The following is a 23,890-nucleotide window of genomic DNA, read 5'->3' on the forward strand; positions in this document are numbered from 1 at the left end:
TTTCATTTTTAATTACAATACAATTATACAAACATAATTCCACTTTGATATTATGGGGTATTGTGTGTAGGCCAGTGACATACCATTTAAATTTAATCCATTTTAAAATTCAGGCTGTAACAACAACATTTGGAAAAAGTCAAGGGGTGTGAATATTTTCTGAAGGCACTAACTAACTATTTTCTTGCTTATTGTGTAGGGGAGGATAAAATAGGTGGCAGATTTTGGTGGCCTGTCTCTGACTACAGCTGTTGCCGGAAATGTCCCCGATTAGCCCTTAAAAATAAAAAAGCAACATGTTAAATTGAGGCTGATATTTTTATAATCAAAACACTGTATCCAATCAGATTTGCATGTCAAAATTCAGTCTATCCCTGTACCAAACTAATTTCCTCTCGTGTCTTTACCGCTGACCTTTTATAAGAGCGTTTGATCAGTGATACAGTGTAACCACGGCATAAACAACCATGCCCATGGCCAGAAAGTGCATTCAACAGCATGGGCTAGATTGGCTCAGATTAAGAAAACTGTAGGGTTATTATCAATTTCTGTGTTAAAATTAATACAAGTATTTGAAGGACTAAATATAGTTCCATGAGATCGTTGTTTAAAATGTTGTGCAGCTAGAAATCCCCCCCTCTAATTAAATATTAGTTCAGAACAGTGGTTTAAATTTTTCAACAATGCTTCCACAGGTTAATCATTAATCCCCCCAAAATTGAAGAAATTAAGAAAATGTGACTGTTACATGTCAAACTGCTATTATGGAATGAAAGTCCTGACTTCAGTAGTACTCCACATTGACCCACAGCCAGAGGATGGGTACATTATGGGCACATTGTTGTTTTGCTGTTATCCTTTGTTGCTCATATGGTAAGTACTGTACATATTTGTTGCATGAGAAATATAAGGAAAGCTATTACTGCCGCCAGTACAGGCATTGTGAAAAACACAAGGCTCGACGTCAATGAATTGCGTGGTAGGCTATCCTTTGGCAGCTTCTGATGTATGTGAGTGATGTCCCATTCCCTAGGGTTATTCATCTCTCCCTACCACTAGTTGCTCCGTTTGAGTGCCACTCCCCCACCGAAGGACACTCGAAAATGAGGGGGAGGGCTAAAGTGGGGGGTATTGGGATTGCGCCATTGTCCTTGTGTCACTTCCTGAGGTCAGAACAACTCACCAGAACTTGTATAAATCAGTGAAACTGGGGGAAGTTGAGTCATTTGAAGAAAAAAACCTGTCCTTCAGAAGGCAAAACCGACACTCTCACATAAAACATCACATTTAATCAATATCGTAGTAGCTTCGTTCCTATTCCCCATCCCTGTCCCAGTAGTTAAGCCCTGGGCTTACAGACACACAGACAGACAGAGATAGAGGGGAGGCGCTGGAGCGTGGCAGAAAGCCTCTGTTGAAAGGCTACAAGCAGGAAGTCTGCTGATAGCACGTAAACACAACCAGCCAACCAGCTAGGCAGGGTGTACACAGTCAGGCAGGCAGGGAGCCAGTTAGCCAGGGTGTTGTTATTCACACACTAGGCCTGGCTGGCTAACTGGTCAGTGGTCAGTCAAGGTGTCCCTGCTAACACCAGGCAGATCAAGGCCATGGCCACGGTCGGGGAGGGTCAGTCAGAATAGCCTGGGTTCCATGTTGAGGTATAGCGGTTAAAGGGCCTTGATCTACACCACGACTAACAATTGTGTAGACTTTTGGTACAGGTTGTTTTGTACTAGCCCCACAGCAGGGTTGATATAAGCTAGGACCATTTCCCTCCTAAATAATTATATCAGCCTTCTAAATCAACACAGTACATGCATTATATGCATTGGTAATGGATTATTAATCAAAGTGATTATAAAGAGTTAATGGTGAATCTAAAACATCCACTTAGTCTCCCACTGACATCAATGCATGGCTAAGTGAAAATTGGGAAGCTAGGATTTGACCCTTAGTGGTCCTGTGTTCCTCACCTCAGACACCACCTCGTGGGACATGAGTCTCTGGATAGCAGCCAGACACAGCTGGGTGATCTTGGGCTCCTTGGTGCCACAGCCCATCAGGAACGGCTGCACCACCTCCGAGCTGTTCTCCTTCAAAGCTAAGGAGGAGACGATACATGGGCATGCAGTTAATACATCAATCAGACAGCTGTTCTAAAACAAACACATCTAGGACTACTCTGTTATAATGCATCCTCCTTTCCTTTGCTTGTTTTAATGAGGTCTAATCACTGATCTGTATGTGATTGGATATTGGTTCAGCCAAAACATCTCACAAACACACAAGTCATAAGAGTGTCCCTTCCCTCAATCACTCACTTGCCAAGATGTCTGTATTCCTCGCGGCGATGGTCTTGATCTTGACTATCCCCGACTCGGCAGCCTAGAAAAGCACAGAGCAGAGGGACATTAACTTTACATTGACCTATACATTCCTTATGATAAGACAGGTGATGATGCGTTAGCACCTCTATATAACTGAGGTAGATGTCTCCTAGTCCTTATTAATGATCCCTCACAGGCGGCGGGGGGGGGGGGGGGAGCATGGACAGACACACTAATCAGTTAACCTTGAGTAAGTCCTACCTGAGAGAAGACAGAGGGAGACATAGTGATTTATCTGGTGTGGAGCTCTGTTGCCTGACATAGTGATTTATCTGGTGTGGAGCTCTGTTGCCTGACATAGTGATTTATCTGGTGTGGAGCTCTGTTGCCTGACATAGTGATTTATCTGGTGTGGAGCTCTGTTGCCTGACATAGTATTTATCTGGTGTGGAGCTCTGTTGCCTGACATAGTATTTATCTGGTGTGGAGCTCTGTTGCCTGACATAGTGATTTATCTGGTGTGGAGCTCTGTTGCCTGACATAGTGATTTATCTGGTGTGGAGCTCTGTTGCCTGACATAGTGATTTATCTGGTGTGGAGCTCTGTTGCCTGACATAGTGATTTATCTGGTGTGGAGCTCTGTTGCCTGACATAGTGATTTATCTGGTGTGGAGCTCTGTTGCCTGACATAGTGATTTATCTGGTGTGGAGCTCTGTTGCCTGACATAGTGATTTATCTGGTGTGGAGCTCTGTTGCCTGACATAGTGATTTATCTGGTGTGGAGCTCTGTTGCCTGACATAGTGATTTATCTGGTGTGGAGCTCTGTTGCCTGACATAGTATTTATCTGGTGTGGAGCTCTGTTGCCTGACATAGTATTTATCTGGTGTGGAGCTCTGTTGCCTGACATAGTGATTTATCTGGTGTGGAGCTCTGTTGCCTGACATAGTGATTTATCTGGTGTGGAGCTCTGTTGCCTGACATAGTGATTTATCTGGTGTGGAGCTCTGTTGCCTGACATAGTGATTTATCTGGTGTGGAGCTCTGTTGCCTGACATAGTGATTTATCTGGTGTGGAGCTCTGTTGCCTGACATAGTGATTTATCTGGTGTGGAGCTCTGTTGCCTGACATAGTGATTTATCTGGTGTGGAGCTCTGTTGCCTGACATAGTGAGATGCTAAGATCAGGATGAGGGAGGGGAGGAGGAAAGTATCGGGGGAGGAGAAGAGCAACTGTGAGGGGAAGGGAGTGAGAAAGAGAAAGCCAGGGAGTGAGGGAAGGAGAGAGAGCAAAAGTGTGAGAGAGGAAAGGAAAGGGATCATGCTGTGCTTTCAGCAGTCAACAGGTCTCTTTATCTCTCTACAGTAATAATAATAATAATAATAATAATAATAATATGCCATTTAGCAGACGCTTTTATCCAAAGCGACTTACAGTCATGTGTGCATAAATGTTTACGTATGGGTGGTCCCGGGGATCGAACCCACTACCCTGGCGTTACAAGCGCCATGCTCTACCAATTGAGCTACAGAGGACCACAGCAACTGCAGTTGTGAAGATATTGTCCCTCTCCAACTTCTCCCTTTCCTTCTCCTCTATTGTTATTTTTGTCCCATCCCTAAATCAAATCAAATAAAACAATTAAAATCGAAATACATTTTTATTTGTCACATGCGCCGAATACAACAAGTGTAGACTTTACCGTAAATGCTTACTTACGAGCCCTTTCCCAACAATGTAGTTAAGAATTAAGAAACAAACCACAACAACAAGCAGATCATCAACACTTGCCTATGCACTGTGATACCGACTGGGCCTATAGCCTACATAGAAAATGTGCAACGCTCGTTCACCATTAAAAATGTATTGTTTTATCTAAGCAAGGTTAAAATATTAACATTTCAGCCCTCAATGGCCTTTATCAGAACCACTTTAACCTTGCTTAAATTAAACAATGAATATTTAATGGTGAGCGAGTGTCGCGCCTTTTCCTTTTCAATGATGATTACATTTTTGGGTTGCACCTCGACTCACGTTGGTTGAGCACCCGTCACTTCTTTCCCTATAGCCTACATAAACATACTGTCAGCGTCAAATATTTAATAGAATGACTCAACCATGAACATGCCATTTCTGAGGAACACACCAATAAACAAAGGACTATTAACATCAATAATTATAATTGAAATTATGTCAAGTGCCACATTTGCCAGCAAGAAGTGCTTTGACATTGAGCCATTGTTTCCTGGGAATTCCTGCTCACAATTCCAGTCCCAAGCTAAAGTGAAGAAATATTGGATTGGTGTTCCAAGTGAGCACAAGAGTAGTCACTGCCTCTCCTCCATACTCAAACACACATAGCTTAGCCGGGTTTCTTTCAGTTAACATCTGACCACAAAGGGTCTAGCTTAAGAACAGTGTGCAACACTCCAGCAGGTCATTCATATGATATGAATAATAACCACCAGTTAACCCCTCTTCATATGATGTAAAACCAAGTAGGAAGACTGCCTGGGTGAGAAACACTTCCTGTTATTGTTGTTCTAACCATACTTGCTGTACTGTGCTATGCTGCGGTGTTTGATCTCTCCAAGCTGTTATACAGTCATATCACTTAATATTTAATTTGACCTGCGATAAGGACACACAGAGGTGGGAGTCAACTGGACAGGATGCAACCTCTTTAACCTTTTGGTTACCAGGCAACAGGGCCTTAATCCTACAGAGTGTGGACTGGGCCAAACTGTTTAGAACTACAGGCCCTATCGTAACCCCACACAGCGACTTAGAGATAATCTGGAGAAATGCAAGTCTCCCTCCTCTCCTTTGTCCTCAGTGTGGAGGGAGGCGGAGGGCTTTAACATCACGTCACTTTTTCAAATAATCATTCCGATCCTGCTGGTGTAGCCACTCACAGAAACGGAGATATCAATATAGCCCTAGAAGCTACAAAGAACAGTGAATGAAGACAACTCAATTGGCTGTGGCTCATGTACTACCTGACGAAGGCCATTTAGCCGAAACACGTCAGAGTTGTTTGGGGTTTCCATTGAACAAGCCCTACAAATAAAGGCGTTTAAATTAATTATATGAAGAGCGCCTTCGTCCTCCTTTCTTTTTGGCTGTTGTTGAGAACATCTCTCTACCACAAACAAGGTAAGGCCTCCACAAACGGACAATAAAGTCTGTGTTAGGAAAAAGGGCCGTTTAGGGCTATTGGGGTTCTTATTCTAGGTGTTGTTGATATGCAGCGGCTGCGGTGCGGAGGCTTTCTCATCATGAAGTTACTCTTGTTATCTTGGGACAATTCCACGATAACAGAGTGATGTACATCAAACAGGGTGAGGTGGGAAGTCGCCGGGTGAGGTTGTGTCTCTCTCTGGCGGGAGGTAAGCTTGGCTTATATGGCTTATTTGGTGTAGAGTAAAGCTTAAACTATGTAGTTAGATTGTCGTTAGGTATTGTAGGTAGTTATCGTGGGTTATTGTAGTTATCATAGGTTATTGTAGGTAAGTATTGTATTCGGCTGAGCCCAGTGAAGCACGAGGCTAGCTAACCCACTACCTGGACTAGCTAGCGGGTAGCTACTGGTAACTATTAGCAACTGTGGATAGTTGTTTCACGCTTGAGAGTACCTGTACTTACGCCAGCTAGCTGCCTACCATTCAGCTGTTTTTCTAACCTCATTGTCTGAAGCGTTAACGTTAGGTAGTTAGTAGCTACTTTGCTCGAAATGTAGCTAGCTTGTTGCTACCTGGATAGCTAACTAAACAATAGCTGGAACGACCTAGCGAACAGACGCGAACTGGCTGAGTCGATTCAGTGGCTAGCTTTGCACTTGGCAACTAACAGTAGCTGCTAGGGGTAAGTTATAACCTACATTTGTGTTTTGTTTTTACATACTGGTAACCAGAGTCGTTCAAAGGAATTCGGGACATGGGTGACTAGTTAACGTTAGCTTGGCTCTCTCTATGTGTTCGTGCTGTGGGAGGAGGGTTTTTTTCGTTGGCAGAAAGCAATGGCTAGCTAGTATGCTAACTATTCTAGCTAACTAACTGGCTGAATAAGTTGACGACGGACTCGCTCAAGCTGTCGGGACTAACCCAGAACTTTACACAACGTTAGACACGGACACGAATGATCTGCTTGGCGTGTTGACACACTGGTGGTTTGTTGTGGCCGAGTATTGGTGCTAAACCGTGTTGTTGGAGGCTGGCATGCTAGTTGGCGGTGGCGTCATAGGATTCGGTGCCCTGGACGGTTTTCACGGAAGAATACTGTACCAAGTTAGCTAGCTGAATAAACTAAGTTAGTCTATTCCTAGAAAACATTGAACAGCTGTAGTTTACAACAATTATAGTTTCTGAGGTGGAAGTTGGGAGAGTTATATTTGGGTGTTTCAGTGAAACGTAAGTTTCTGCTGCTCTCTCGCTTTCCCAGATGTTTAATTCATTTCATTCCTATCTCCTTTGCATTATTGTAGCCATTTTCGGTAGCCTGTCAACTATGCGTCGGTCTATCCCTGTTCTCTCCTCTCCGCACAGGCTATACAAATGCCTCACACCGCGTGGCTGCTGCCACTCTAACCTGGTGGTCCCTGCACGCACAACCCACGTGGAGTTCCAGGTCTCCGGCAGCCTCTGGAACTGTCGTTCTGCGGCCAACAAGGCAGAGTTCATCTCAGCCTATGCTACCCTCCAGTCCCTCGACTTCTTGGTGCTGACGGAAACATGAATTACCACAGAAAACACTGCTACTCCTACTGCTCTTTCCTCATCTGACCATGTGTTCTCGCATACCCCGAGAGCATTCGGTCAGCGCGGCGGTGGCACAGGAATCCTCATCTCTCCCAAGTGAACATTCTCTCTTTTTCCCCTGACCCATCTGTCTATCTCCTCATTTGAATTCCATGCTGTCACAGTCACTAGCCCATTCAAGCTTAACATTCTTATCCTTTATTGCCCTCCAGGTTCCCTTGGAGAGTTCATCAATGAGCTTGACGCCTTGATAAGTTCCTTTCCTGAGGATGGCTCACCCCCCACAGTTCTGGGTGACTTTAACCTCCCTACGTCTACCTTTGACTCATTTCTCTCTGCCTCCTTCTTTCCACTCCTCTCCTCTTTTGACCTCACCCTCTCACCGTCCCCCCCTACTCACAAGGCAGGCAATACGCTTGACCTCATCTTTACTAGATGCTGTTCTTCTACTAATCTCACTGCAACTCCCCTCCAAGTCTCCGACCACTACTTTGTATCCTTTTCTCTCTCGCTCTCCTCCAACACTACTCACTCTGCCCCTACTCAGATGGTAATGCGCCGTCGCAACCTTCGCTCTCTCTCTCCCGCTACTCTCTCCTCTTCCATCATATCATCTCTTCCCTCTGCTCAATCCTTCTCCCTCCAATCTCCTGATTCTGCCTCCTCAACCCTCCTCTCCTCCCTTTCTGCATCCTTTGACTCTCTATGTCCCCTATCCTCCCGGCCGGCTCGGTCCTCCCCTCCCCTCCTGCTCAGTGGCTTGACAACTCATTGCGAGCTCACAGAACAGGGCTCCGAGCGGAAATGGAGGAAAACTAGACTCCCTGCGGACCTGGCATCTTTTCACTCCCTCCTCTCTACATTTTCTTCCTCTGTTTCTGCTGCTAAAGCCACTTTCTACCACTCTAAATTCCAAGCATCTGCTCTTTGCCACCTTCTCCTCCCTGCTGAATCCTCCCCCCCCCCCCCCCCCCTCCCTCTCTGTGGATGACTTTGTCAACCATTTTGAAAAGAAGGTTGACGACATCCGATCCTCGTTTGTTAAGTCTAATGACACTGCTGGTCCTGCTCACACTGCCCTACCCTATGCTTTGACTTCTTTCTCCCCTCTCTCTCCAGATGAAATCTTGCGACTTGTGACGGCCGGCTGCCCAACAACCTGCCCGCTTGACCCTATCCCCTCCTCTCTTCTCCAGACCATTTCCGGAGACCTTCTCCCTTACCTCACCTCGCTCATCAACTCATCCTTGACCGCTGGCTATGTCCCTTCCGTCTTCAAGAGAGCGAGAGTTGCACCCCTTCTCAAAAAACCTACACTCGATCCCTCCGATGTCAACAACTACAGACCAGTACCCCTTCTTTCTTTTCTCTCCAAAACTCTTGAGCGTGCCGTCTTTAGCCAACTCTCTTGCTATCTCTCTCAGAATTACCTTCTTGATCCAAACAAGTCAGGTTTCAAGACTGGTCATTCAACTGAGACTGCTCTTCTCTGTGTCACGGAGGCTCTCCGCACTGCTAAAGCTAACTCTCTTTCCTCTGCTCTTGTCCTTCTAGACCTGTCTGCTGCCTTTGATACTGTGAACCATCAGATCCTCCTCTCCACCCTCTCCGAGTTGGGCATCTCCGGCGCGGCTCACTCTTGGATTGCGTCCTACCTGACAGGGCGCTCTTACCAAGTGGTGTGGCGAGAATCTGTCTCCGCACCACGTGCTCTCACCACTGGTGTCCCCCAGGGCTCAGTTCTAGACCCTCTCCTATTCTCGCTATACACCAAGTCACTTGGCTCTGTCATATCCTCACATGGCCTCTCCTATCATTGCTACGCAGACGACACACAAGTAATCTTCTCCTTTCCCCCCTTCTGATAACCAGGTGGCGAATCGCATCTCTGGCAGACATATCAGTGTGGATGACGGATCACCACCTCAAGCTGAACCTCGGCAAGACGGAGCTGCTCTTCCTCCCGGGGAAGGACTGCCCGTTCCATGATCTCGCAATCACGGTTGACAACTCCGTTGTGTCCTCCTCCCAGAGTGCAAAGAGCCTTGGCGTGACCCTGGACAACACCCTGTCGTTCTCCGCTAACATCAAGGCGGTGACCCGATCCTGTAGGTTCATGCTCTACAACATTCGGAGAGTACGACCCTGCCTTACACAGGAAGCGGCACAGGTCCTAATCCAGGCACTTGTCATCTCCAGTCTGGATTACTGCAACTCACTGTTGGCTGGGCTCCCTGCCTGTGCCATTAAACCCCTACAACTCATCCAGAATGCCGCAGCCCATCTGGTGTTCAACCTTCCCAAGTTCTCTCACGTCACCCCGCTCCTCCGCACACTCCACTGGCTTCCAGTTGAAGCTCGCATCTGCTACAAGACCATGGTGCTTGCCTACGGAGCTGTGAGGGGAACGGCACCTCCGTACCTTCAGGCTCTGATCAGTCCCTACACCCAAACGAGGGCATTGCGTTCATCCACCTCTGGCCTGCTGGCCCCCCTACCTCTGCGGAAGCACAGTTCCCGCTCAGCCCAGTCAAAACTGTTCGCTGCTCTGGCACCCCAATGGTGGAACAAGCTCCCTCATGACGCCAGGACAGCGGAGTCACTCACCACCTTCCGGAGACACTAGAAACCCCACCTCTAAGGAATACCTGGGATAGGATAAAGTAATCCTTCTACCCCCCCCCTTACCCCACCCCCCAAAATAATTATTGTAAAGTGGTTATCCCACTGGCTATAAGGTGAATGCACCAATTTGTAAGTCGCTCTGGATAAGAGCGTCTGCTAAATGACGTAAATGTAAACGTGATGTAAATGTAGAAACCAATGATCGCAAAGTTAAACAAACCATGCAACTCCACGCACAAGGACTACTTTTCCACAGAACATTTTACAAAAACACATTTACTTGAAGAACAATGCAGCTGCAAAGTTTGGTAACAGAATGACAACACACACACAGCACAAACTGTCATTCTGTAACCAAACTTTGCATCTGCACTGTTCAAGTAAACTGTTAAAATAAGTCATTGTGCATAGAGTTGTATGGTTTGCTTATCTTTGCAATCATTGGTTTTTGTTTGACATACATTTTAAAAAGTGACAAAATTGAGTCTCAGCGTGACTCTGTTACTATGGAATTGCCCCTTGGCTAATGAAGTTACAGCAGTGGGCACTGTACAGTGTTTCTCAGCACACGGGTTCTCACCATACATTATAACAACAGGTTGACCATAACCACACTCTCTAAAACTGAACATATACAAGGCTACTAGGCCTATATGTTCCATTCCAGCACCCTTGATGTTCCTTGTTTGGCTGTATACGATTGTGGCGCACAACTGACATTATTTCCAAGTGAATTTCGCTACAGTGCTGTTGAGCAAAAGGCAACGCTGTGTTATCTTTGTTATAAATAGCCTTAAAGGTCCTTCTCAAACCCTCCTCACACACCAGACATTGTGATTAGGCGGGCCTAGCACTAGCAGGGCTCAGAGGAGCCACAGTGAATGGACGCTGTACGCAACGTGAATGGGAGCCTCTCATGGAAGGAAGATGATGATGATTAAAGATGACAACATAAGGGATGGTCCATGGTCTTTAGGGAAACAGCCTAATTACAATGTTGAAGATATAGGCTTTATGGATAACACTATCAGCAAGGATAAGCCTAATTCTGCTGATGATGATCCTGATGCCAATACTGAACTTGCCTCGTTATTAAATACAATTATTCATATTGGTATAGAATCAAGTGGATTTTAGAATCCAGGTAAATGCTGAACTGCCTACAGAAACCTTAAGTAAAGGAAGGACAACACAAGATCATTGCACTCCACTCCCTACAAACACAACAACAGGCATCAAATCGGTCACATAACATAATAAAGCATATCCGAGAGCCTTAAATCAGTTCAACCTTGAGTGAAACCATGTGTCCTTCTGTTCTGTTCTTACCAACCTGAAACTGGATAACACTGCACCGTCAAGGCTGAGCCGTTAGACCTGATGACATGCAAATGGAAAACCATTGAAGCACTGTCCCCACATAGGCCCTAAGCCTACTAATTGCACATGGAAAACCTTGAAATGGTAAATCGAGAGTGCAATTTATCAATAGGAGAGGGCAACATTTAGCCGAGCCTATTGATGTTTATTGGATGCTTGCACACCCTCACACTTTCACACTCAAAATAACTGGTTTCATTTCCTCGTTCTTCATGTTTGTGATGAGAGTGGAATGGATCTGCTATGAGTCATTTAGGTAAAGTCAAACAATACTTTGCCTACCTGAGGTACTGGGCTACAGTGGGACTGGTAAACAACAGACTTACACAGAAGCCAGTCAGCTCTCTGTAGCACATCTACCACAGGACCAGAAAAGGGAGGAAATGTCATTTTCCTGATGTCATCAACCAGACCAGCCACTGCATGAAACCACTCCAGTCTATTCATGCTAGCTCAGTCAGTAGTCTTTCTGTACCAAGTCCACCCTCCCCGCCCACACGCTTACCCAGTAAAACGCTAACTGAGCCCAAAAAGGCCTGACACTGCATGACTTTCTTCCCCTTTAAAATAGAACTGAGAAGCTTCTGTCTGAATCAGTATGAGCCAAAATTACAAGCTGGCAGTTTAGAACTATTTCTGTGAACCACGCTGTGAAGGGCGTATGAAGCCACTGAATGCAAAGGTTCATCCACACTACAACAGCTTGAGGACAAATAGTGGGAGGACCAGGTCACACTCATAGGCCTAACTTCACTACATGACTTATCCTAGGGGAGAGTTATTCATGAAGTTGGGCACCAGCCTGAATGCAAATGCAATACTTCTCCCAAAGACCAGCATCATTTGCTCAGCCGCTTATAGGCGGTCTCAGAAGAACACAAGCTGAGAGAGGAACTTACACTGCAGAATTTCGCATTGGTTCTGCTGCTGCATAGCCTACATTGAAGGGGCTTATTCAATTAATCCAAACCTTAGTCTGACATTCTGTCAGTTCTTAAGTTTCTGCTTTTCAGCTTGTTATTTCTTCAGACTGTATGACATCGGTGTGGCAAAGTCAGCCGTACAGGTGGGGTATGAAGGAGGAGGGAGATGCCACATTTCAGAGACAGTCGACAAACACAGCACTGTAACTCATCAACAGAGACAGCTGCTGTGTGTGTGTGTGTTTTCTCAGACTTAAGCGATCATAGCACAACAAACAGAGAAGCTCCCACTGATTTAGCTGCCTGCCACTAAATAGAAGGAAAGGTCTTGAGCGTGAAACTGTGATGTAGAAAATTCAATGGGATTCTTCTCAGCCCTTCTTAACCCAGACAAACCTGAGAGAAAACGGCTGCACTGTAGTAAAAGAGGTAAATGAATGGGGGTTGTGCAAGACTGGTCAAGGAGGTGTCTCGTACCTGGCTATCTGAGTAAAATGAGAAAAGACTCAAGGGCACAACTGACATTCTCAGTTCCCATAAAAATGTAAGATAATTCAGATATCTTGATAAAAATGTAAAAGATAGCCTACTTAGAAAGCCCAGCAAAGGTCAGGCGTAGTACAGCCAGATTCTAGCCTCTCTCCCAATGCCGCTTTCCACATAGACCTAGCCCATCCCCGCCCTGTCACTCAAAGAGCGCATTTGTTGTTGCTCGACCACGAGACACTTGTGTTCAGTCTGCATGGTCAATGAAGCATATCCAACAATGTTGATGACTGATGGCATTTCCACTTCGCTTCTTAATATACAGTACCAGTCAAAAGTTTGGACACACCTACTCATTCAAGTGTTTTTCTTAATTTTTACTATTTTCTACATTGTAGAATAATAGTGAAGACATCAAAACTATGAAATAACACATATGGAATCATGCAGTAACCAAAAAGTGTTAAACAAATCAAAATACATTTTATATTTGAGATTCTTCAAAGTAGCCACCCTTTGCCTTGATGACAGCTTTGCACACTTGGCATTCTCTCAAGCAGCTTCATGAGGTAGTCACCTGGAATGCATTTCTATTAACAGTTGTGCCTTGTTAACAGTAAATGTGTGGAATTTATTTCCTTCTTATTGCGGTTGAGCCAATCAGTTGTGTTGTGACAAGGTAGGGGGGTATACAGAAGGTAAAAGGCAAAAGACCAATTCCATATTATGGCAAGAACAGCTCAAATAAGCAAAGAGAAACGACAGTCCATCATTACTTGAAGACATGAAGGCAGTCGCAAAAAAACATCAAGCGCTATGATGAAACTGGCTCTCATGAGGACAGCCACAGGAAAGGAAGACCCAGAGTTACCTCTGCTGAAGAGGATAAGTTCATTAGAGTTAACTGCACCTCAGACTGCAGCCCAAATAAATGCTTCACAGAGTTCAAGTAACAGACACATCTCAACATCAACTGTTCAGAGGAGACTGCGTGAATCAGGCCTTCATGGTCGAATTGCTGGATTTTTTAAAAGCTATTTGGTTTTTTTATTGGTCTTGACTTTTTCCACAAAGAAAATACGTTACAGCCTTATTCTAAAATGGATTAAATAATTGTTTATTCTTATCAATCTACACACAATACCCCATAATGACAAAACAAAAACAAGTTTAGAAATGTTTGCAAATGCATAAAAAAACAAAAACATAAATACCTTATTTACATAAGTATTCAGACCCTTTGCTATGAGACTAGAAATTGAGCTCAGGTGCATCCTGTTTCCATTGATCATCCTTGAGATGTTTCTACAACTTGATTGGAGTCCACCTGTGGTAAATTCAATTGATTGGAAAAGCACACACCTGTCTATATAAGGTCCCACAGTTGACAGTGCATGTCAGAGCAAAAACCAAGCCATGAGGTCAAAGGAATTGTCCGTAGAGCTCTGAGACAGGATTGTGTCGAGGCACAGATCTGGCGAAGGGTACCAAAACAGGCCTTTATGGTAGAGTGGCCAGACGGAAGCCACTCCTCAGTAAAAGGCACATGACAGCCCGCTTGGAGTTTGCCAAAAGTCACCTAAAGGACTCTCAGACCAGATGATCTGGTCTGATGAAACCAAGACTGAACTCTTTGGCCTGAATGCCAAGTGTCACATCTGGAGGATACCTGGCACCATCCCTATGGTGAAGCATGGTGGTGGCAGCATCATGCTGTGGGGATGTTTTTCAGCGGCAGGGACTGCGAGACTAGTCAGGATCGAGGGAAAGATGAACGGAGAAAAGTACAGAGAGATCCTTGATGAAAACCTGCTCCAGAGCGCTCAGGACCTCAGACTGGGGCGAAGGTTCACCTTCCAACAGGACAACGACCCTAAGAACACAGCCAAGACAACGCAGGAGTGGCTTCGGGACAAGTCTCTGAATGTCCTTCAGTGGCACAGCCAGAGCCCGGACTTGAACCCGATCTAACATCTCTGGGGAGACCTGAAAATAGCTGTGCAGTGAAGCTCCCCATCCAACCTGACAGAGCTTGAGAGGATCTGCAGAGAAGAATGGGAGAAACTCCCCAAATACAGGTGTGCCAAGCTTGTAGCGTCATCCCCAAGAAGACTCAAGGCTGTAATCGCTGCCAAAGGTGCTTCAACAAAGTACTGAGTAAAGGATCTGAATACTTAGGTAAATGTGAATTTTCATGTGCTAAGAATTTTTTTTTTTAACTGGTTTTGCTTTGTCATTATGGGGTATTGTTTGTAGATTGATGAGGGGGGAAAAATAAATTGAATCAATTTAAGAATAAGGCTGTAACATTACAAAATGTGGTAAGATTCAAGGGGTGTGAATACTTTCCGAATGCACTGTATGTTTTAGCGCAATGTATCGCAAGAATCACATTTTTGTATTTGTTTATTTGTTTATGAATGTTTTTTTGGTCTCGTCTCCTTCGCTCCTTTTGTGCTGTGTGCACCTTCCCACTCGCACACACACACCAAGCCCTTCCTCCTGCCACTAACAACAACGAGACGAAAGATCACATCTTCCTCTCTGACAGCAGTTTCAACTCACTATTTTCATTTGAGGTTTGGGGACGACAATCCGTCATATGGACACGGAAACACATTGACATTATTTTACTGTAATAGAGCAGAACGTAACCTTTGTAACGATACCCTTTTTATGTCTCAACTCCCAAAATTTAGAACAGAACAGACCCTACTAAGACAGGAGTATCAATGAACATGATTGTGGAAAACTCATGCTCAGTTTCTGTCGCGCTAGCAGCATTTTTGCCACAGACTTATATGCTGCTGTCTAATCTGTGCTTTATAAATGTGCAATAAGCATAAAAACACGCATTTGTATAAGGAATTGGCAAGTCAGTCATTCTCATTTTAAAAAAAGAATATTCTTATCCAGGTAGGCCATTTGATTTCAACATCTAAAACAAAGTGAACAGGCTATATTGTTCAAACAGTTGGAGACGGACAGGAGGGTGTATTCATAACAGTTCAACTGTTCTACCTTGTTAGCAAGCAAATAGATCCAAGTTGGCTAGATTTTAAATATAAAATATCAGCTGGCTACTCACTAGCAGTGGGCTTGTGCTTGAGAGATTGTTTATGTCTTAATTGTCCATAATGCCTGCTACCAGAAGTTGGTCATTATTAGTGGATGTGCATTGTGCATGGTTCTGGTTACATTTGTAACAAAAAGGGCATTATCATGAACAGAGTTGAAAGCCAGATCAGTGATTATTGCAAAAAAGCAGGTTAAACTATTTTGATGAAATAATTAGTGGGTCTTATGGCTGAAGGCTTATATTTAGCCTAGGTATAATTTTACAAGCCCTGAATTCATTAGATATTCCTGACTGTTTCAAATGCAGTGTATCAACTTTTAAAATTGTGAAAAAAAGCTTATTTAGAGAAAAGGTAATAATAATAATAATAATAATAATAATACAGAAAATAGATATACATTATTTGCATTTGGAAAGTATTCAGACCCCTTGACTTTTTCAACATTTTGTTACGTAACAGCCTTATTCTAAAATAAAAAACGGAAATAAACCATTTACAAATAGCTGCACAGCTATTTTCAGGTCTCTCCAGAGATGTTCGATCGGGTTCAAGTCCGGGCTCTGGCTGGGCCACTCAAGGACATTCAGAGGCTTGTCCCGAAGCCACTCCTGCGTTGTCTTGGCTGTGTGCTTAGGGTCGTTGTCCTGTTGGAAGGTGAACTTTCACCCCAGTCAGAGGTCCTGAGCGCTCTGAAGCAGGCTTTCATCAAGGATCTCTCTGTACTTTGCTCCGTTCATCTTTCCCTCGATCCTGACTAGTCTCCCAGTCCCTGCCGCTGAAAAACATCCCCACAGCATGATGCTGCCACCACCATGCTTCACCGTAGGGATGGTGCAAGGTTTCCTCCAGACGTGACACTTGGCATTCAGGCCAAAGAGTTCAGTCTTGGTTTCATCAGACCAGAGATTCTTGTTTCTCATGGTCTGAGAGTCCTTTAGGTGCCTTTTGGCAAACTCCAAGCGGGCTGTCATGTGCCTTTTACTGAGGAATGGCTTCCGTGTGGCCACTCTACCATAAAGTCCTGATTGGTGGAGTGCTGCAGAGATGGTTGTCCTTCTGGAAGTTTCTCCCATCTCCACAGAGGAACCTTGGAGCTCTGTCAGACCAAGGACCTTCTCCCCCGATTGCTCAGTCCTGTCTCGGAGCTCTACGGACAATTCCTTTGACCTCACGGCTTGGCTTTTGCTCTGACATGCACTGTCAACTGTGGAACCTTATATAGACAGGTGTGTGCCTTTCCAAATCATATCCAATCAATTGAATTTACCACAGGTGGACTCTAATCAAGTTGTAGAATCATCTCACGGAAGATCAATGAAAACAGGATGCACCTGCGCTCAATTTTGAGTCTCATAGCAAAGGATCTGAATACTTGTGCAAATAAGATATCTGTTTTTTTTCTTTGTCATTATGGGGTATTGTGTGTAGATTGATGAGGAAAACATTTTGTTGAATCCATTTTAGAATAAGGCTGTAATGTAACAAAATGTTGAAAAAGTCAAGGGGTCTGAATACTTTCCGAATCACCCATAAGTTAGAAAAAAAAAATGTGATATGATTTTTAAGCCATATAGCCCAGACCTACCTGCATCCCACTGCTGGCTTGCCCCTGAAGCTAAGCAGGGTTGGTCCCTGGATGGGAGACCAGATGCTGCTGGAACTGGTGTTTTGGGGCCAGTAGGGGGCACTCTTCCCTCTGGTCTATGAAGATCCCAGGGTCGTGAAGAAACATTGCCCTGCGTAGGGTGCCGTCTTTCAGATGGGAAGTTAAACGGGTGTCCTGACTCTCTGTGGTCATTAAAAATCCCATGGCACTTATCGTAAGAGTAGGGGTGTTAACCCCAGTGGCATGGCTAAATTCCCAAACTCGTCCCATTCCATCATGGCCACCTAATCATTCCCCTCATTCCTAATGGGCATATATCACTCCTCACCTCTCCACCTGATAGCTGATGTGTATGAAATATGTATGCACTCACTAACTGTAAGTCGCTCTGGATAAGAGCGTCTGCTAAATGACTAAAATGTAAAATGTAATGTGTGCTGAGCGTTCTGGCACAAAAATGGTCGCCGTGCATCACCCAGGTGGGTGCTACATATTGGTGGTGGATGAGGTGAGTTTCCCCCTATTTGTAAAGTGCTTTGAGTACCTCAGTTGGTAGAAAAGTGCAATATAAATCCAATTAATGAATTAGTTACACTGCCATAACACCATAAATGTGGGTTGACTGTGACACAAACATGACAACATTCGTGCCAACCAAACATGGCTACATTTGTATCTGGATGCAAACATGTTGTCCTAAAGAGATTATTATAGTACTAGAATGCCCTTCTAGACAATCAGAAACAAGTATTCAACAATGCTGTGGTATAATACAGTACTATTAAAGACCCTCAACCAAAACCTCCAAAGCAAGTGAGTCGTCGAGACTGGCCATTAACAAGTTAATCAGATTGTCTTAGGCTCATTCCTTTTACCTATAAAATGAGAGTTCAGAGGACAATGCAGGAAATTCCTGTCCTGTAGGCTACAGTATATGAACTCTGCACTAACAGCAAATTACCAAGTGTTGAATATATGTGACCGACCGGCTCGACCTTATGTAGCAACATTTGAAATGGTGTTTTTTATATCGGATAAAAGTAGAGACTCAGAGCTAGAAAATTGTATATCATAAACTACAGTTGAGGAACAATGGGAAAGTAATTCTGCTTTGAAAGTTGATAAACTTGTAGCCTCACTTTTGAGAAAATGGCCCTTGAATGGTTTTGGTACACCTACTGGAGAGCTCTTCTTTGTCTACACCAATTCAGCATCGTTCACACCCTCTTAAGCTTTAGCCCCACCCATCTCTTTAAGGATTCACATGTGAGGCCATGTACTAAACAACCAAAGATTTCAAGACTAAAGGCTGGTTCGTAAATGTAATCTGGAGTGCCAGAGTGTGCTCTGGGCGTTCGGAAACTCAGAGCGTTGTCAGATTGTCTGTTCGTAAATTCAGAGCGTTTCGCTCTCAGAGCATTCAGAGCACACACTGGACGCTCTGGCCGAGGAGTAGGGTTGATCCGAGCGTTCTGACCTTACAACAGCAGTCAAGCACCCAAGCTAACTGGCTAACATTGGCTAGCTTGCCAGCTACTTCCAGACACAAATGAGAGAACAGCTCACTCTGACCATTTTACTCACCCTAGCAGAGCTGGTTAGGCTGTTTGTATGTTATCCAGAGTGTTGGTGACTGCAACTGTGCTGCTGGCAACAATTTAATTACGCTTTTTTGCCAACGTTTACTAACACCGGCCATATTCAACGGGTGTTGAGCGTTCATAAATGTGTCAGTTATTCTGCGCTCTAGCACACTCAGACGAGAGAGCTCTGAAATCGGAGTAGATAGCCAGAGCGGATTTACCAGCTACCTCTATCGACAGTTGTCGCAGTAACATCATGAACATTCTATTGAAATGGTTACTTGCAGTGGAGTCTTTTATTTAGACATGTAGCTAGCTAGCTAAACAACGAACCATAATCCCAACTGAAAACGTTACTACCCTGCATGAATCTGCAGGTAGCTAACCAACCAGGTTCAATGTTAGCTAGCTAACATTAGGCTATAACTAGCAATGCAAATGGCTCTGAGATACGAATAATATTACTACACAGATCATACACGTAACGTAGCTAGCGAGCCAGCCAGCTAACGTTAGCTAGCTAGCTAACAGTACACCAACTTGAAATGAAAATGACTTTGACTAAATTAGAAACGTGTAATATCTGAAAATGTAGTTTGCTAGACTATCTTACCCATATACATGGATGGATGCTTCACCCTCTCTGTCATGGATGCCATGGTTGCCCTTAGTTTGAAGATGTAATCCGGAGACAGATGTTTTATAAAACAGCCTTCTGTGTGTTCTCTTTTTGACTCAGTCTGCATATTTGCAATCAAACGCCAGAATTTTCTCCATCTCCTTAGCTATCATACTCTAATTCCACTGATTTCAATAATCGGTCCTCCAGAAAGTGGAGAGCAACACTTACGCAGTTCTACTACGTGGTTACTTTCAAAAAAGCAGTGTTATAAAGGATTACCTACACATACTGACCAGCTCATGCTATAGACAGAAGCGTGCTACTAATCTGAACTCATCTCTCAGCTTGTCCAGCCCACTCATTATCTCAGCCAATCATGGCTAGCGCGAACGTTGCTGTCTTTTTCCGTAGCTAATCCAACTAGGCTCGTAATTTAACAATTTTATTAGTATTTACAGATGGCACACACGTTTGTTATTAAGGCACATGAAAGTTCACGTTCCAGTGGGCATTTCTGCCAAAAAACGAATTTTGATTTTAAAAAATAGTTTACGTTCAAATGGCTCTCCTGTGAAGTAGTGACGTGTGACATACGCCTAGTTTCCTGAAACGAGTCACATATAATCAAGCAAATAGGAAAATGACAAAACAGGTCTGGTGTGTTTAGGCGAGGTGAGATCATGTAAACAAGTGTCTGCATTTGGCTTACCAGAGGAGTAGGCTAATCCTTGTGGCAATGCTCCAGGTATTTGTACTGTAAAACACAACGCACGAACATACCCTACTCTGCTGTATTGTTCTCATGCTAAGCCAATTGATGCAATGAATACAAGGCGTAGTCCAAGCACCTGTGGCAAAATGGAGACAGTCAGTACTCAGCATGTAAGCTAGATGCAATAAAAAAGAGCATCATTCCATTTCTACTGTAAAACTGCATCAGCTTGGACAGTTTGTGAGATCGACATCTGGAAATTGGAATACCGTAATTTTCGGACTATAAGCCGCGCCTTTTTTCCCCATTTTTCGACCCTGCGGCTTATATAACGGTGCGGCTAATCTATGGATTTTTACAGCTAACGGCCACTAGAAGACCTCCTAAATCTATGGATTTTACAGGTTACAGTCCACCAACTTTAACTCTATGGGCTCTATGACCGGTCCGCGCCCCCCACCTTTAAGCGGCGGGCTCCAGCAGGAAAAGCTGGAGGCCGGAAAAGAGTGAGACAGGTAGCGCGCAAAAGTAAAAGTGGAACCGAGAGTGGTACGAGAGACATAACGAGAGACAGAACGAGAGCAAGACAGACAGACATTACGAGAGCGAGACAGTTTGTGCAAAGGAAGTTTTCATGCACAAACCCTCATTATGGAAAACAAACGTAGAAATGCATATGATGCAGCTTTTAAGTTAAAGGCAGTCAATCTGGCTGTCAAAACATCCACGATCATTAACGGGTTCCGAAAGGCTGGACTGCTGCGTGATGAAGAGGAGGACGCCGCCACAGCTGAGGCCCTTCAGAGGCTGTTCGATTCCGACAGTGACGAAGAGGAGTTCGTTGGTTTTGAGAGCGACAACGAAGGAGAGAGGAGAGTGGCTGACGAAGCCACCCTGAGCCTGTTCGTTTCCGACACTGAAGATGAGGACTTTGGTGGTTTTAGTACGCAGGAAGAAGACGGAGATGAGGATTAATGACTTGACTTTTCTGGTTACAGCCGTGTACTGCACCTTTGCCTAAAAGATGAAGACGATGATTAATGACTTTTCTGGTAGGCTGATTACCGTATATTTTAAGCAGCCGTGTTGCTGCAACTTTAGGCTTACGCGCTTACTGTCGTGTTACAGGCACTTTATTTTGCACTTTCAAAAAAACACATTTAATTTAGCCATTGATATTGCCTCGTCAAGCGCTGTAAGCTTTGTTTTTTGTTATGGTACTACTGTAGGCTATAATGTAGATAAATATTCAAAGATGTGCACACTTTTTCAAGGTTTTTCAAAAATAACCAAAGTTAAGTGGTTAAATGATTGTGACGCTATTAACTAATTTTGCTGGGGAACCCCTAGCACTCCCTCAAGGACCACTGGTTGAAAACCACTGCTGTAGATCACTGCCGGTATGTGCGCTGGGAGCGCACCGTTTAAGTTTGAAAGTTGAAAAGTTTGTGTGTCTGAAACGCTATGTGATACAGTACAGTTTACACAGCACAGTATATGTTCTGTAGCTACTATTGCACTAAATGGTAACACTTGAATACGTTATGCAAATATGCAACTTGTTTGTTGAAATGTTAATAAATGGGAGCTTCCTCAAGCAGCCATCTCTTTCCCGACAATCCCCTCTGTGCACGAACCCTTACATATGGTAATTAAACATTAAAACAACTGCGGCTTATAGTCCAGTGCGGCTTATATATGTACACATCATTCAATATCATTCAATTTAGCTGCTGCGGCTTATACTCCGGTGCGCCTTATAGTGCGGAAAATACGGTAGCTTCTCTGTAGCTAGTTTAGAGAGGAAGGCTAGATAGCAGTATTCTCAGTTTGAAAGGCAAATCTTTAATCCTATATGGAAATGATTTAGCCAGATGACGTAGACCAGGCATCAAAACTGTTTTCACATATAGTCCTATTTAAAAGAACCGATCTCAGTCCTTTTTAAAGTGAACTCAGTTCTTTTTCTATTCACACTAACCTTGCCTTTGAATAAGGACTCAACTCATTTGCCAGTTCACTTAACCTATTTTGAGGTCCGAGTCCTCTTTGCATTCACATAGTGGTTTAGAAAAAGGAACCAAGATCTTTTTCCAACATTCACTCAATGTACTCTTGGTTTTTACAAAGTGCAGGACAAGACATTCCATCAGAACGTATCGGCCAGCTAAATATTCCTACTTACATTTTGGAAGCAAATACATTTCATTTAGATAAAAGATGAGACATAATAATTATAATCAGAAGATAATATTAACAGAATAAATAGCAGAGGAATACTGCAGATTAAATAATGCTGTAACTGAAAATTGTACACCCAATGTAGGCTACTTCCCCTTTAAGAACTAGCATTGATTTTATACCCTTATATGCGATTCCAACTAAATATGTTGTCTTCTCACACTATTCAAACCCCACCAACAGCTTACGAACCTCTTAGCCTAAAGATCACATATTGCAAACAAAAAATCTTAACAGGCTAAAACACATACACTACGTAACCAAAAGGATGTGGACACCTGCTTGTCAAACATCTCATTCCAAAATCATGGAGTGTAAGTGTTTGTCATGCTGAAACAGGAAAGGGCCTTCCCCAAACTGTTGCCACAAAGTTGGAAGCACAGAATTGTCTAGAATGTCATTGTACGCTGCAGCGTTAAGATTTCCCTTCACTGGAACCATGAAAAACAGCAAGCACCATTGCAAGCACTTTGAGGGGTCTGAGTTCCTTTGGAGTGTTCACACTGCACAAAAAATTAAGCGAACCGCACAGAGTTCACAAATTGTCAGCAGTTTAACCTGGAAAAGAAACACTCTGCCATCAATCACAACACTTGGGATGTAGCATTTCTGACCAATGCAGTGGCAACACTAAGCATCTTCATTTTGAGAATCATTCAAGCTCAAAATTATGTGAAAAAGCTGATCCTGATGTAACAGTGTTGCTTCCGTCCCTCTCCTCGCCCCTACCTGGGCTTGAACCAGGGACCCTCTGCACACATCGACAACAGTCACCCTCGAAGCACCGTTACCCGTCGCTCCACAAAAGCCGCGGCCCTTGCAGAGCAAGGGAAACAACTACTTCGAGGTCTCAGAGCGAGTGACGTCACCGATTGAAACGCTATTAGTGCGCAGCGCTAACTAGCTAGCCATTTCACACCGGTTACACTCACCCCCCATTTGACCTCCTCCTTTTCCACAGCAACCAGTGATCCGGGTCAACAGCATCAATGTAACAGTGTTGCTTCCGTCCCTCTCCTCGCCCCTACCTGGGCTTGAACCAGGGACCCTCTGCACACATCGACAACAGTCACCCTTCGAAGCACCGTTACCCGTCGCTCCACAAAAGCCACGGCCCTTGCAGAGCAAGGGAAACAACTACTTCAAGGTCTCAGAGCGAGTGACGTCACCGATTGAAACGCTATTAGTGCGCACCGCTAACTAGCTAGCCATTTCACACCGATTACACTGACATCCACACAAAACAATGCACGTCCCATCAATGAATGTAAAGTCAGTATTTTACAATTGGCTACCGATCACGCCTACACCTTGGCAAAGCATCCCAAAATCTTTGGGTTAGTTATAATATAAAAATCTTTGGCATCCATGTAGCCAGCAGATCTGACCCGCTTTCTTACAGCTGCACTAGGGTCGTAGAGCATTGCTGTGTATATTAAGACACCGCAAAGCCGGTGCGAGACATGGCTCAGAAAACGTACCTCAGTCCAGGGATGAGAAATGCGTTGTACTCCAAATTGTCCATTATCCCAAATGAAATGTTAACC

General features: G+C 44.2%; 1 protein-coding gene across 2 annotated transcripts in view; it reads right to left on the reverse strand.

The window, feature by feature from the left end:
* LOC311149071 (protein MON2 homolog) overlaps positions 1–23,890 on the reverse strand; it is a 71,405-nt gene that overhangs the window by 46,351 nt on the left and 1,164 nt on the right. For both annotated transcript variants that reach the window (XM_084186175.1, XM_084186174.1), the window contains exons 2-3: positions 2,322–2,385; positions 1,974–2,101 (exon numbers count right to left, since the gene is read on the reverse strand). In XM_084186175.1, coding sequence (XP_084042301.1) covers positions 1,974–2,101; positions 2,322–2,385 — 192 coding nt within the window. The remainder of the gene's footprint in view (positions 1–1,973; positions 2,102–2,321; positions 2,386–23,890) is intronic.

The sequence above is a fragment of the Coregonus lavaretus genome, assembly GCF_964263955.1.
Source record: "Coregonus lavaretus genome assembly, chromosome: 21".
Taxonomy (NCBI): Eukaryota; Metazoa; Chordata; class Actinopteri; order Salmoniformes; family Salmonidae; genus Coregonus; species Coregonus lavaretus.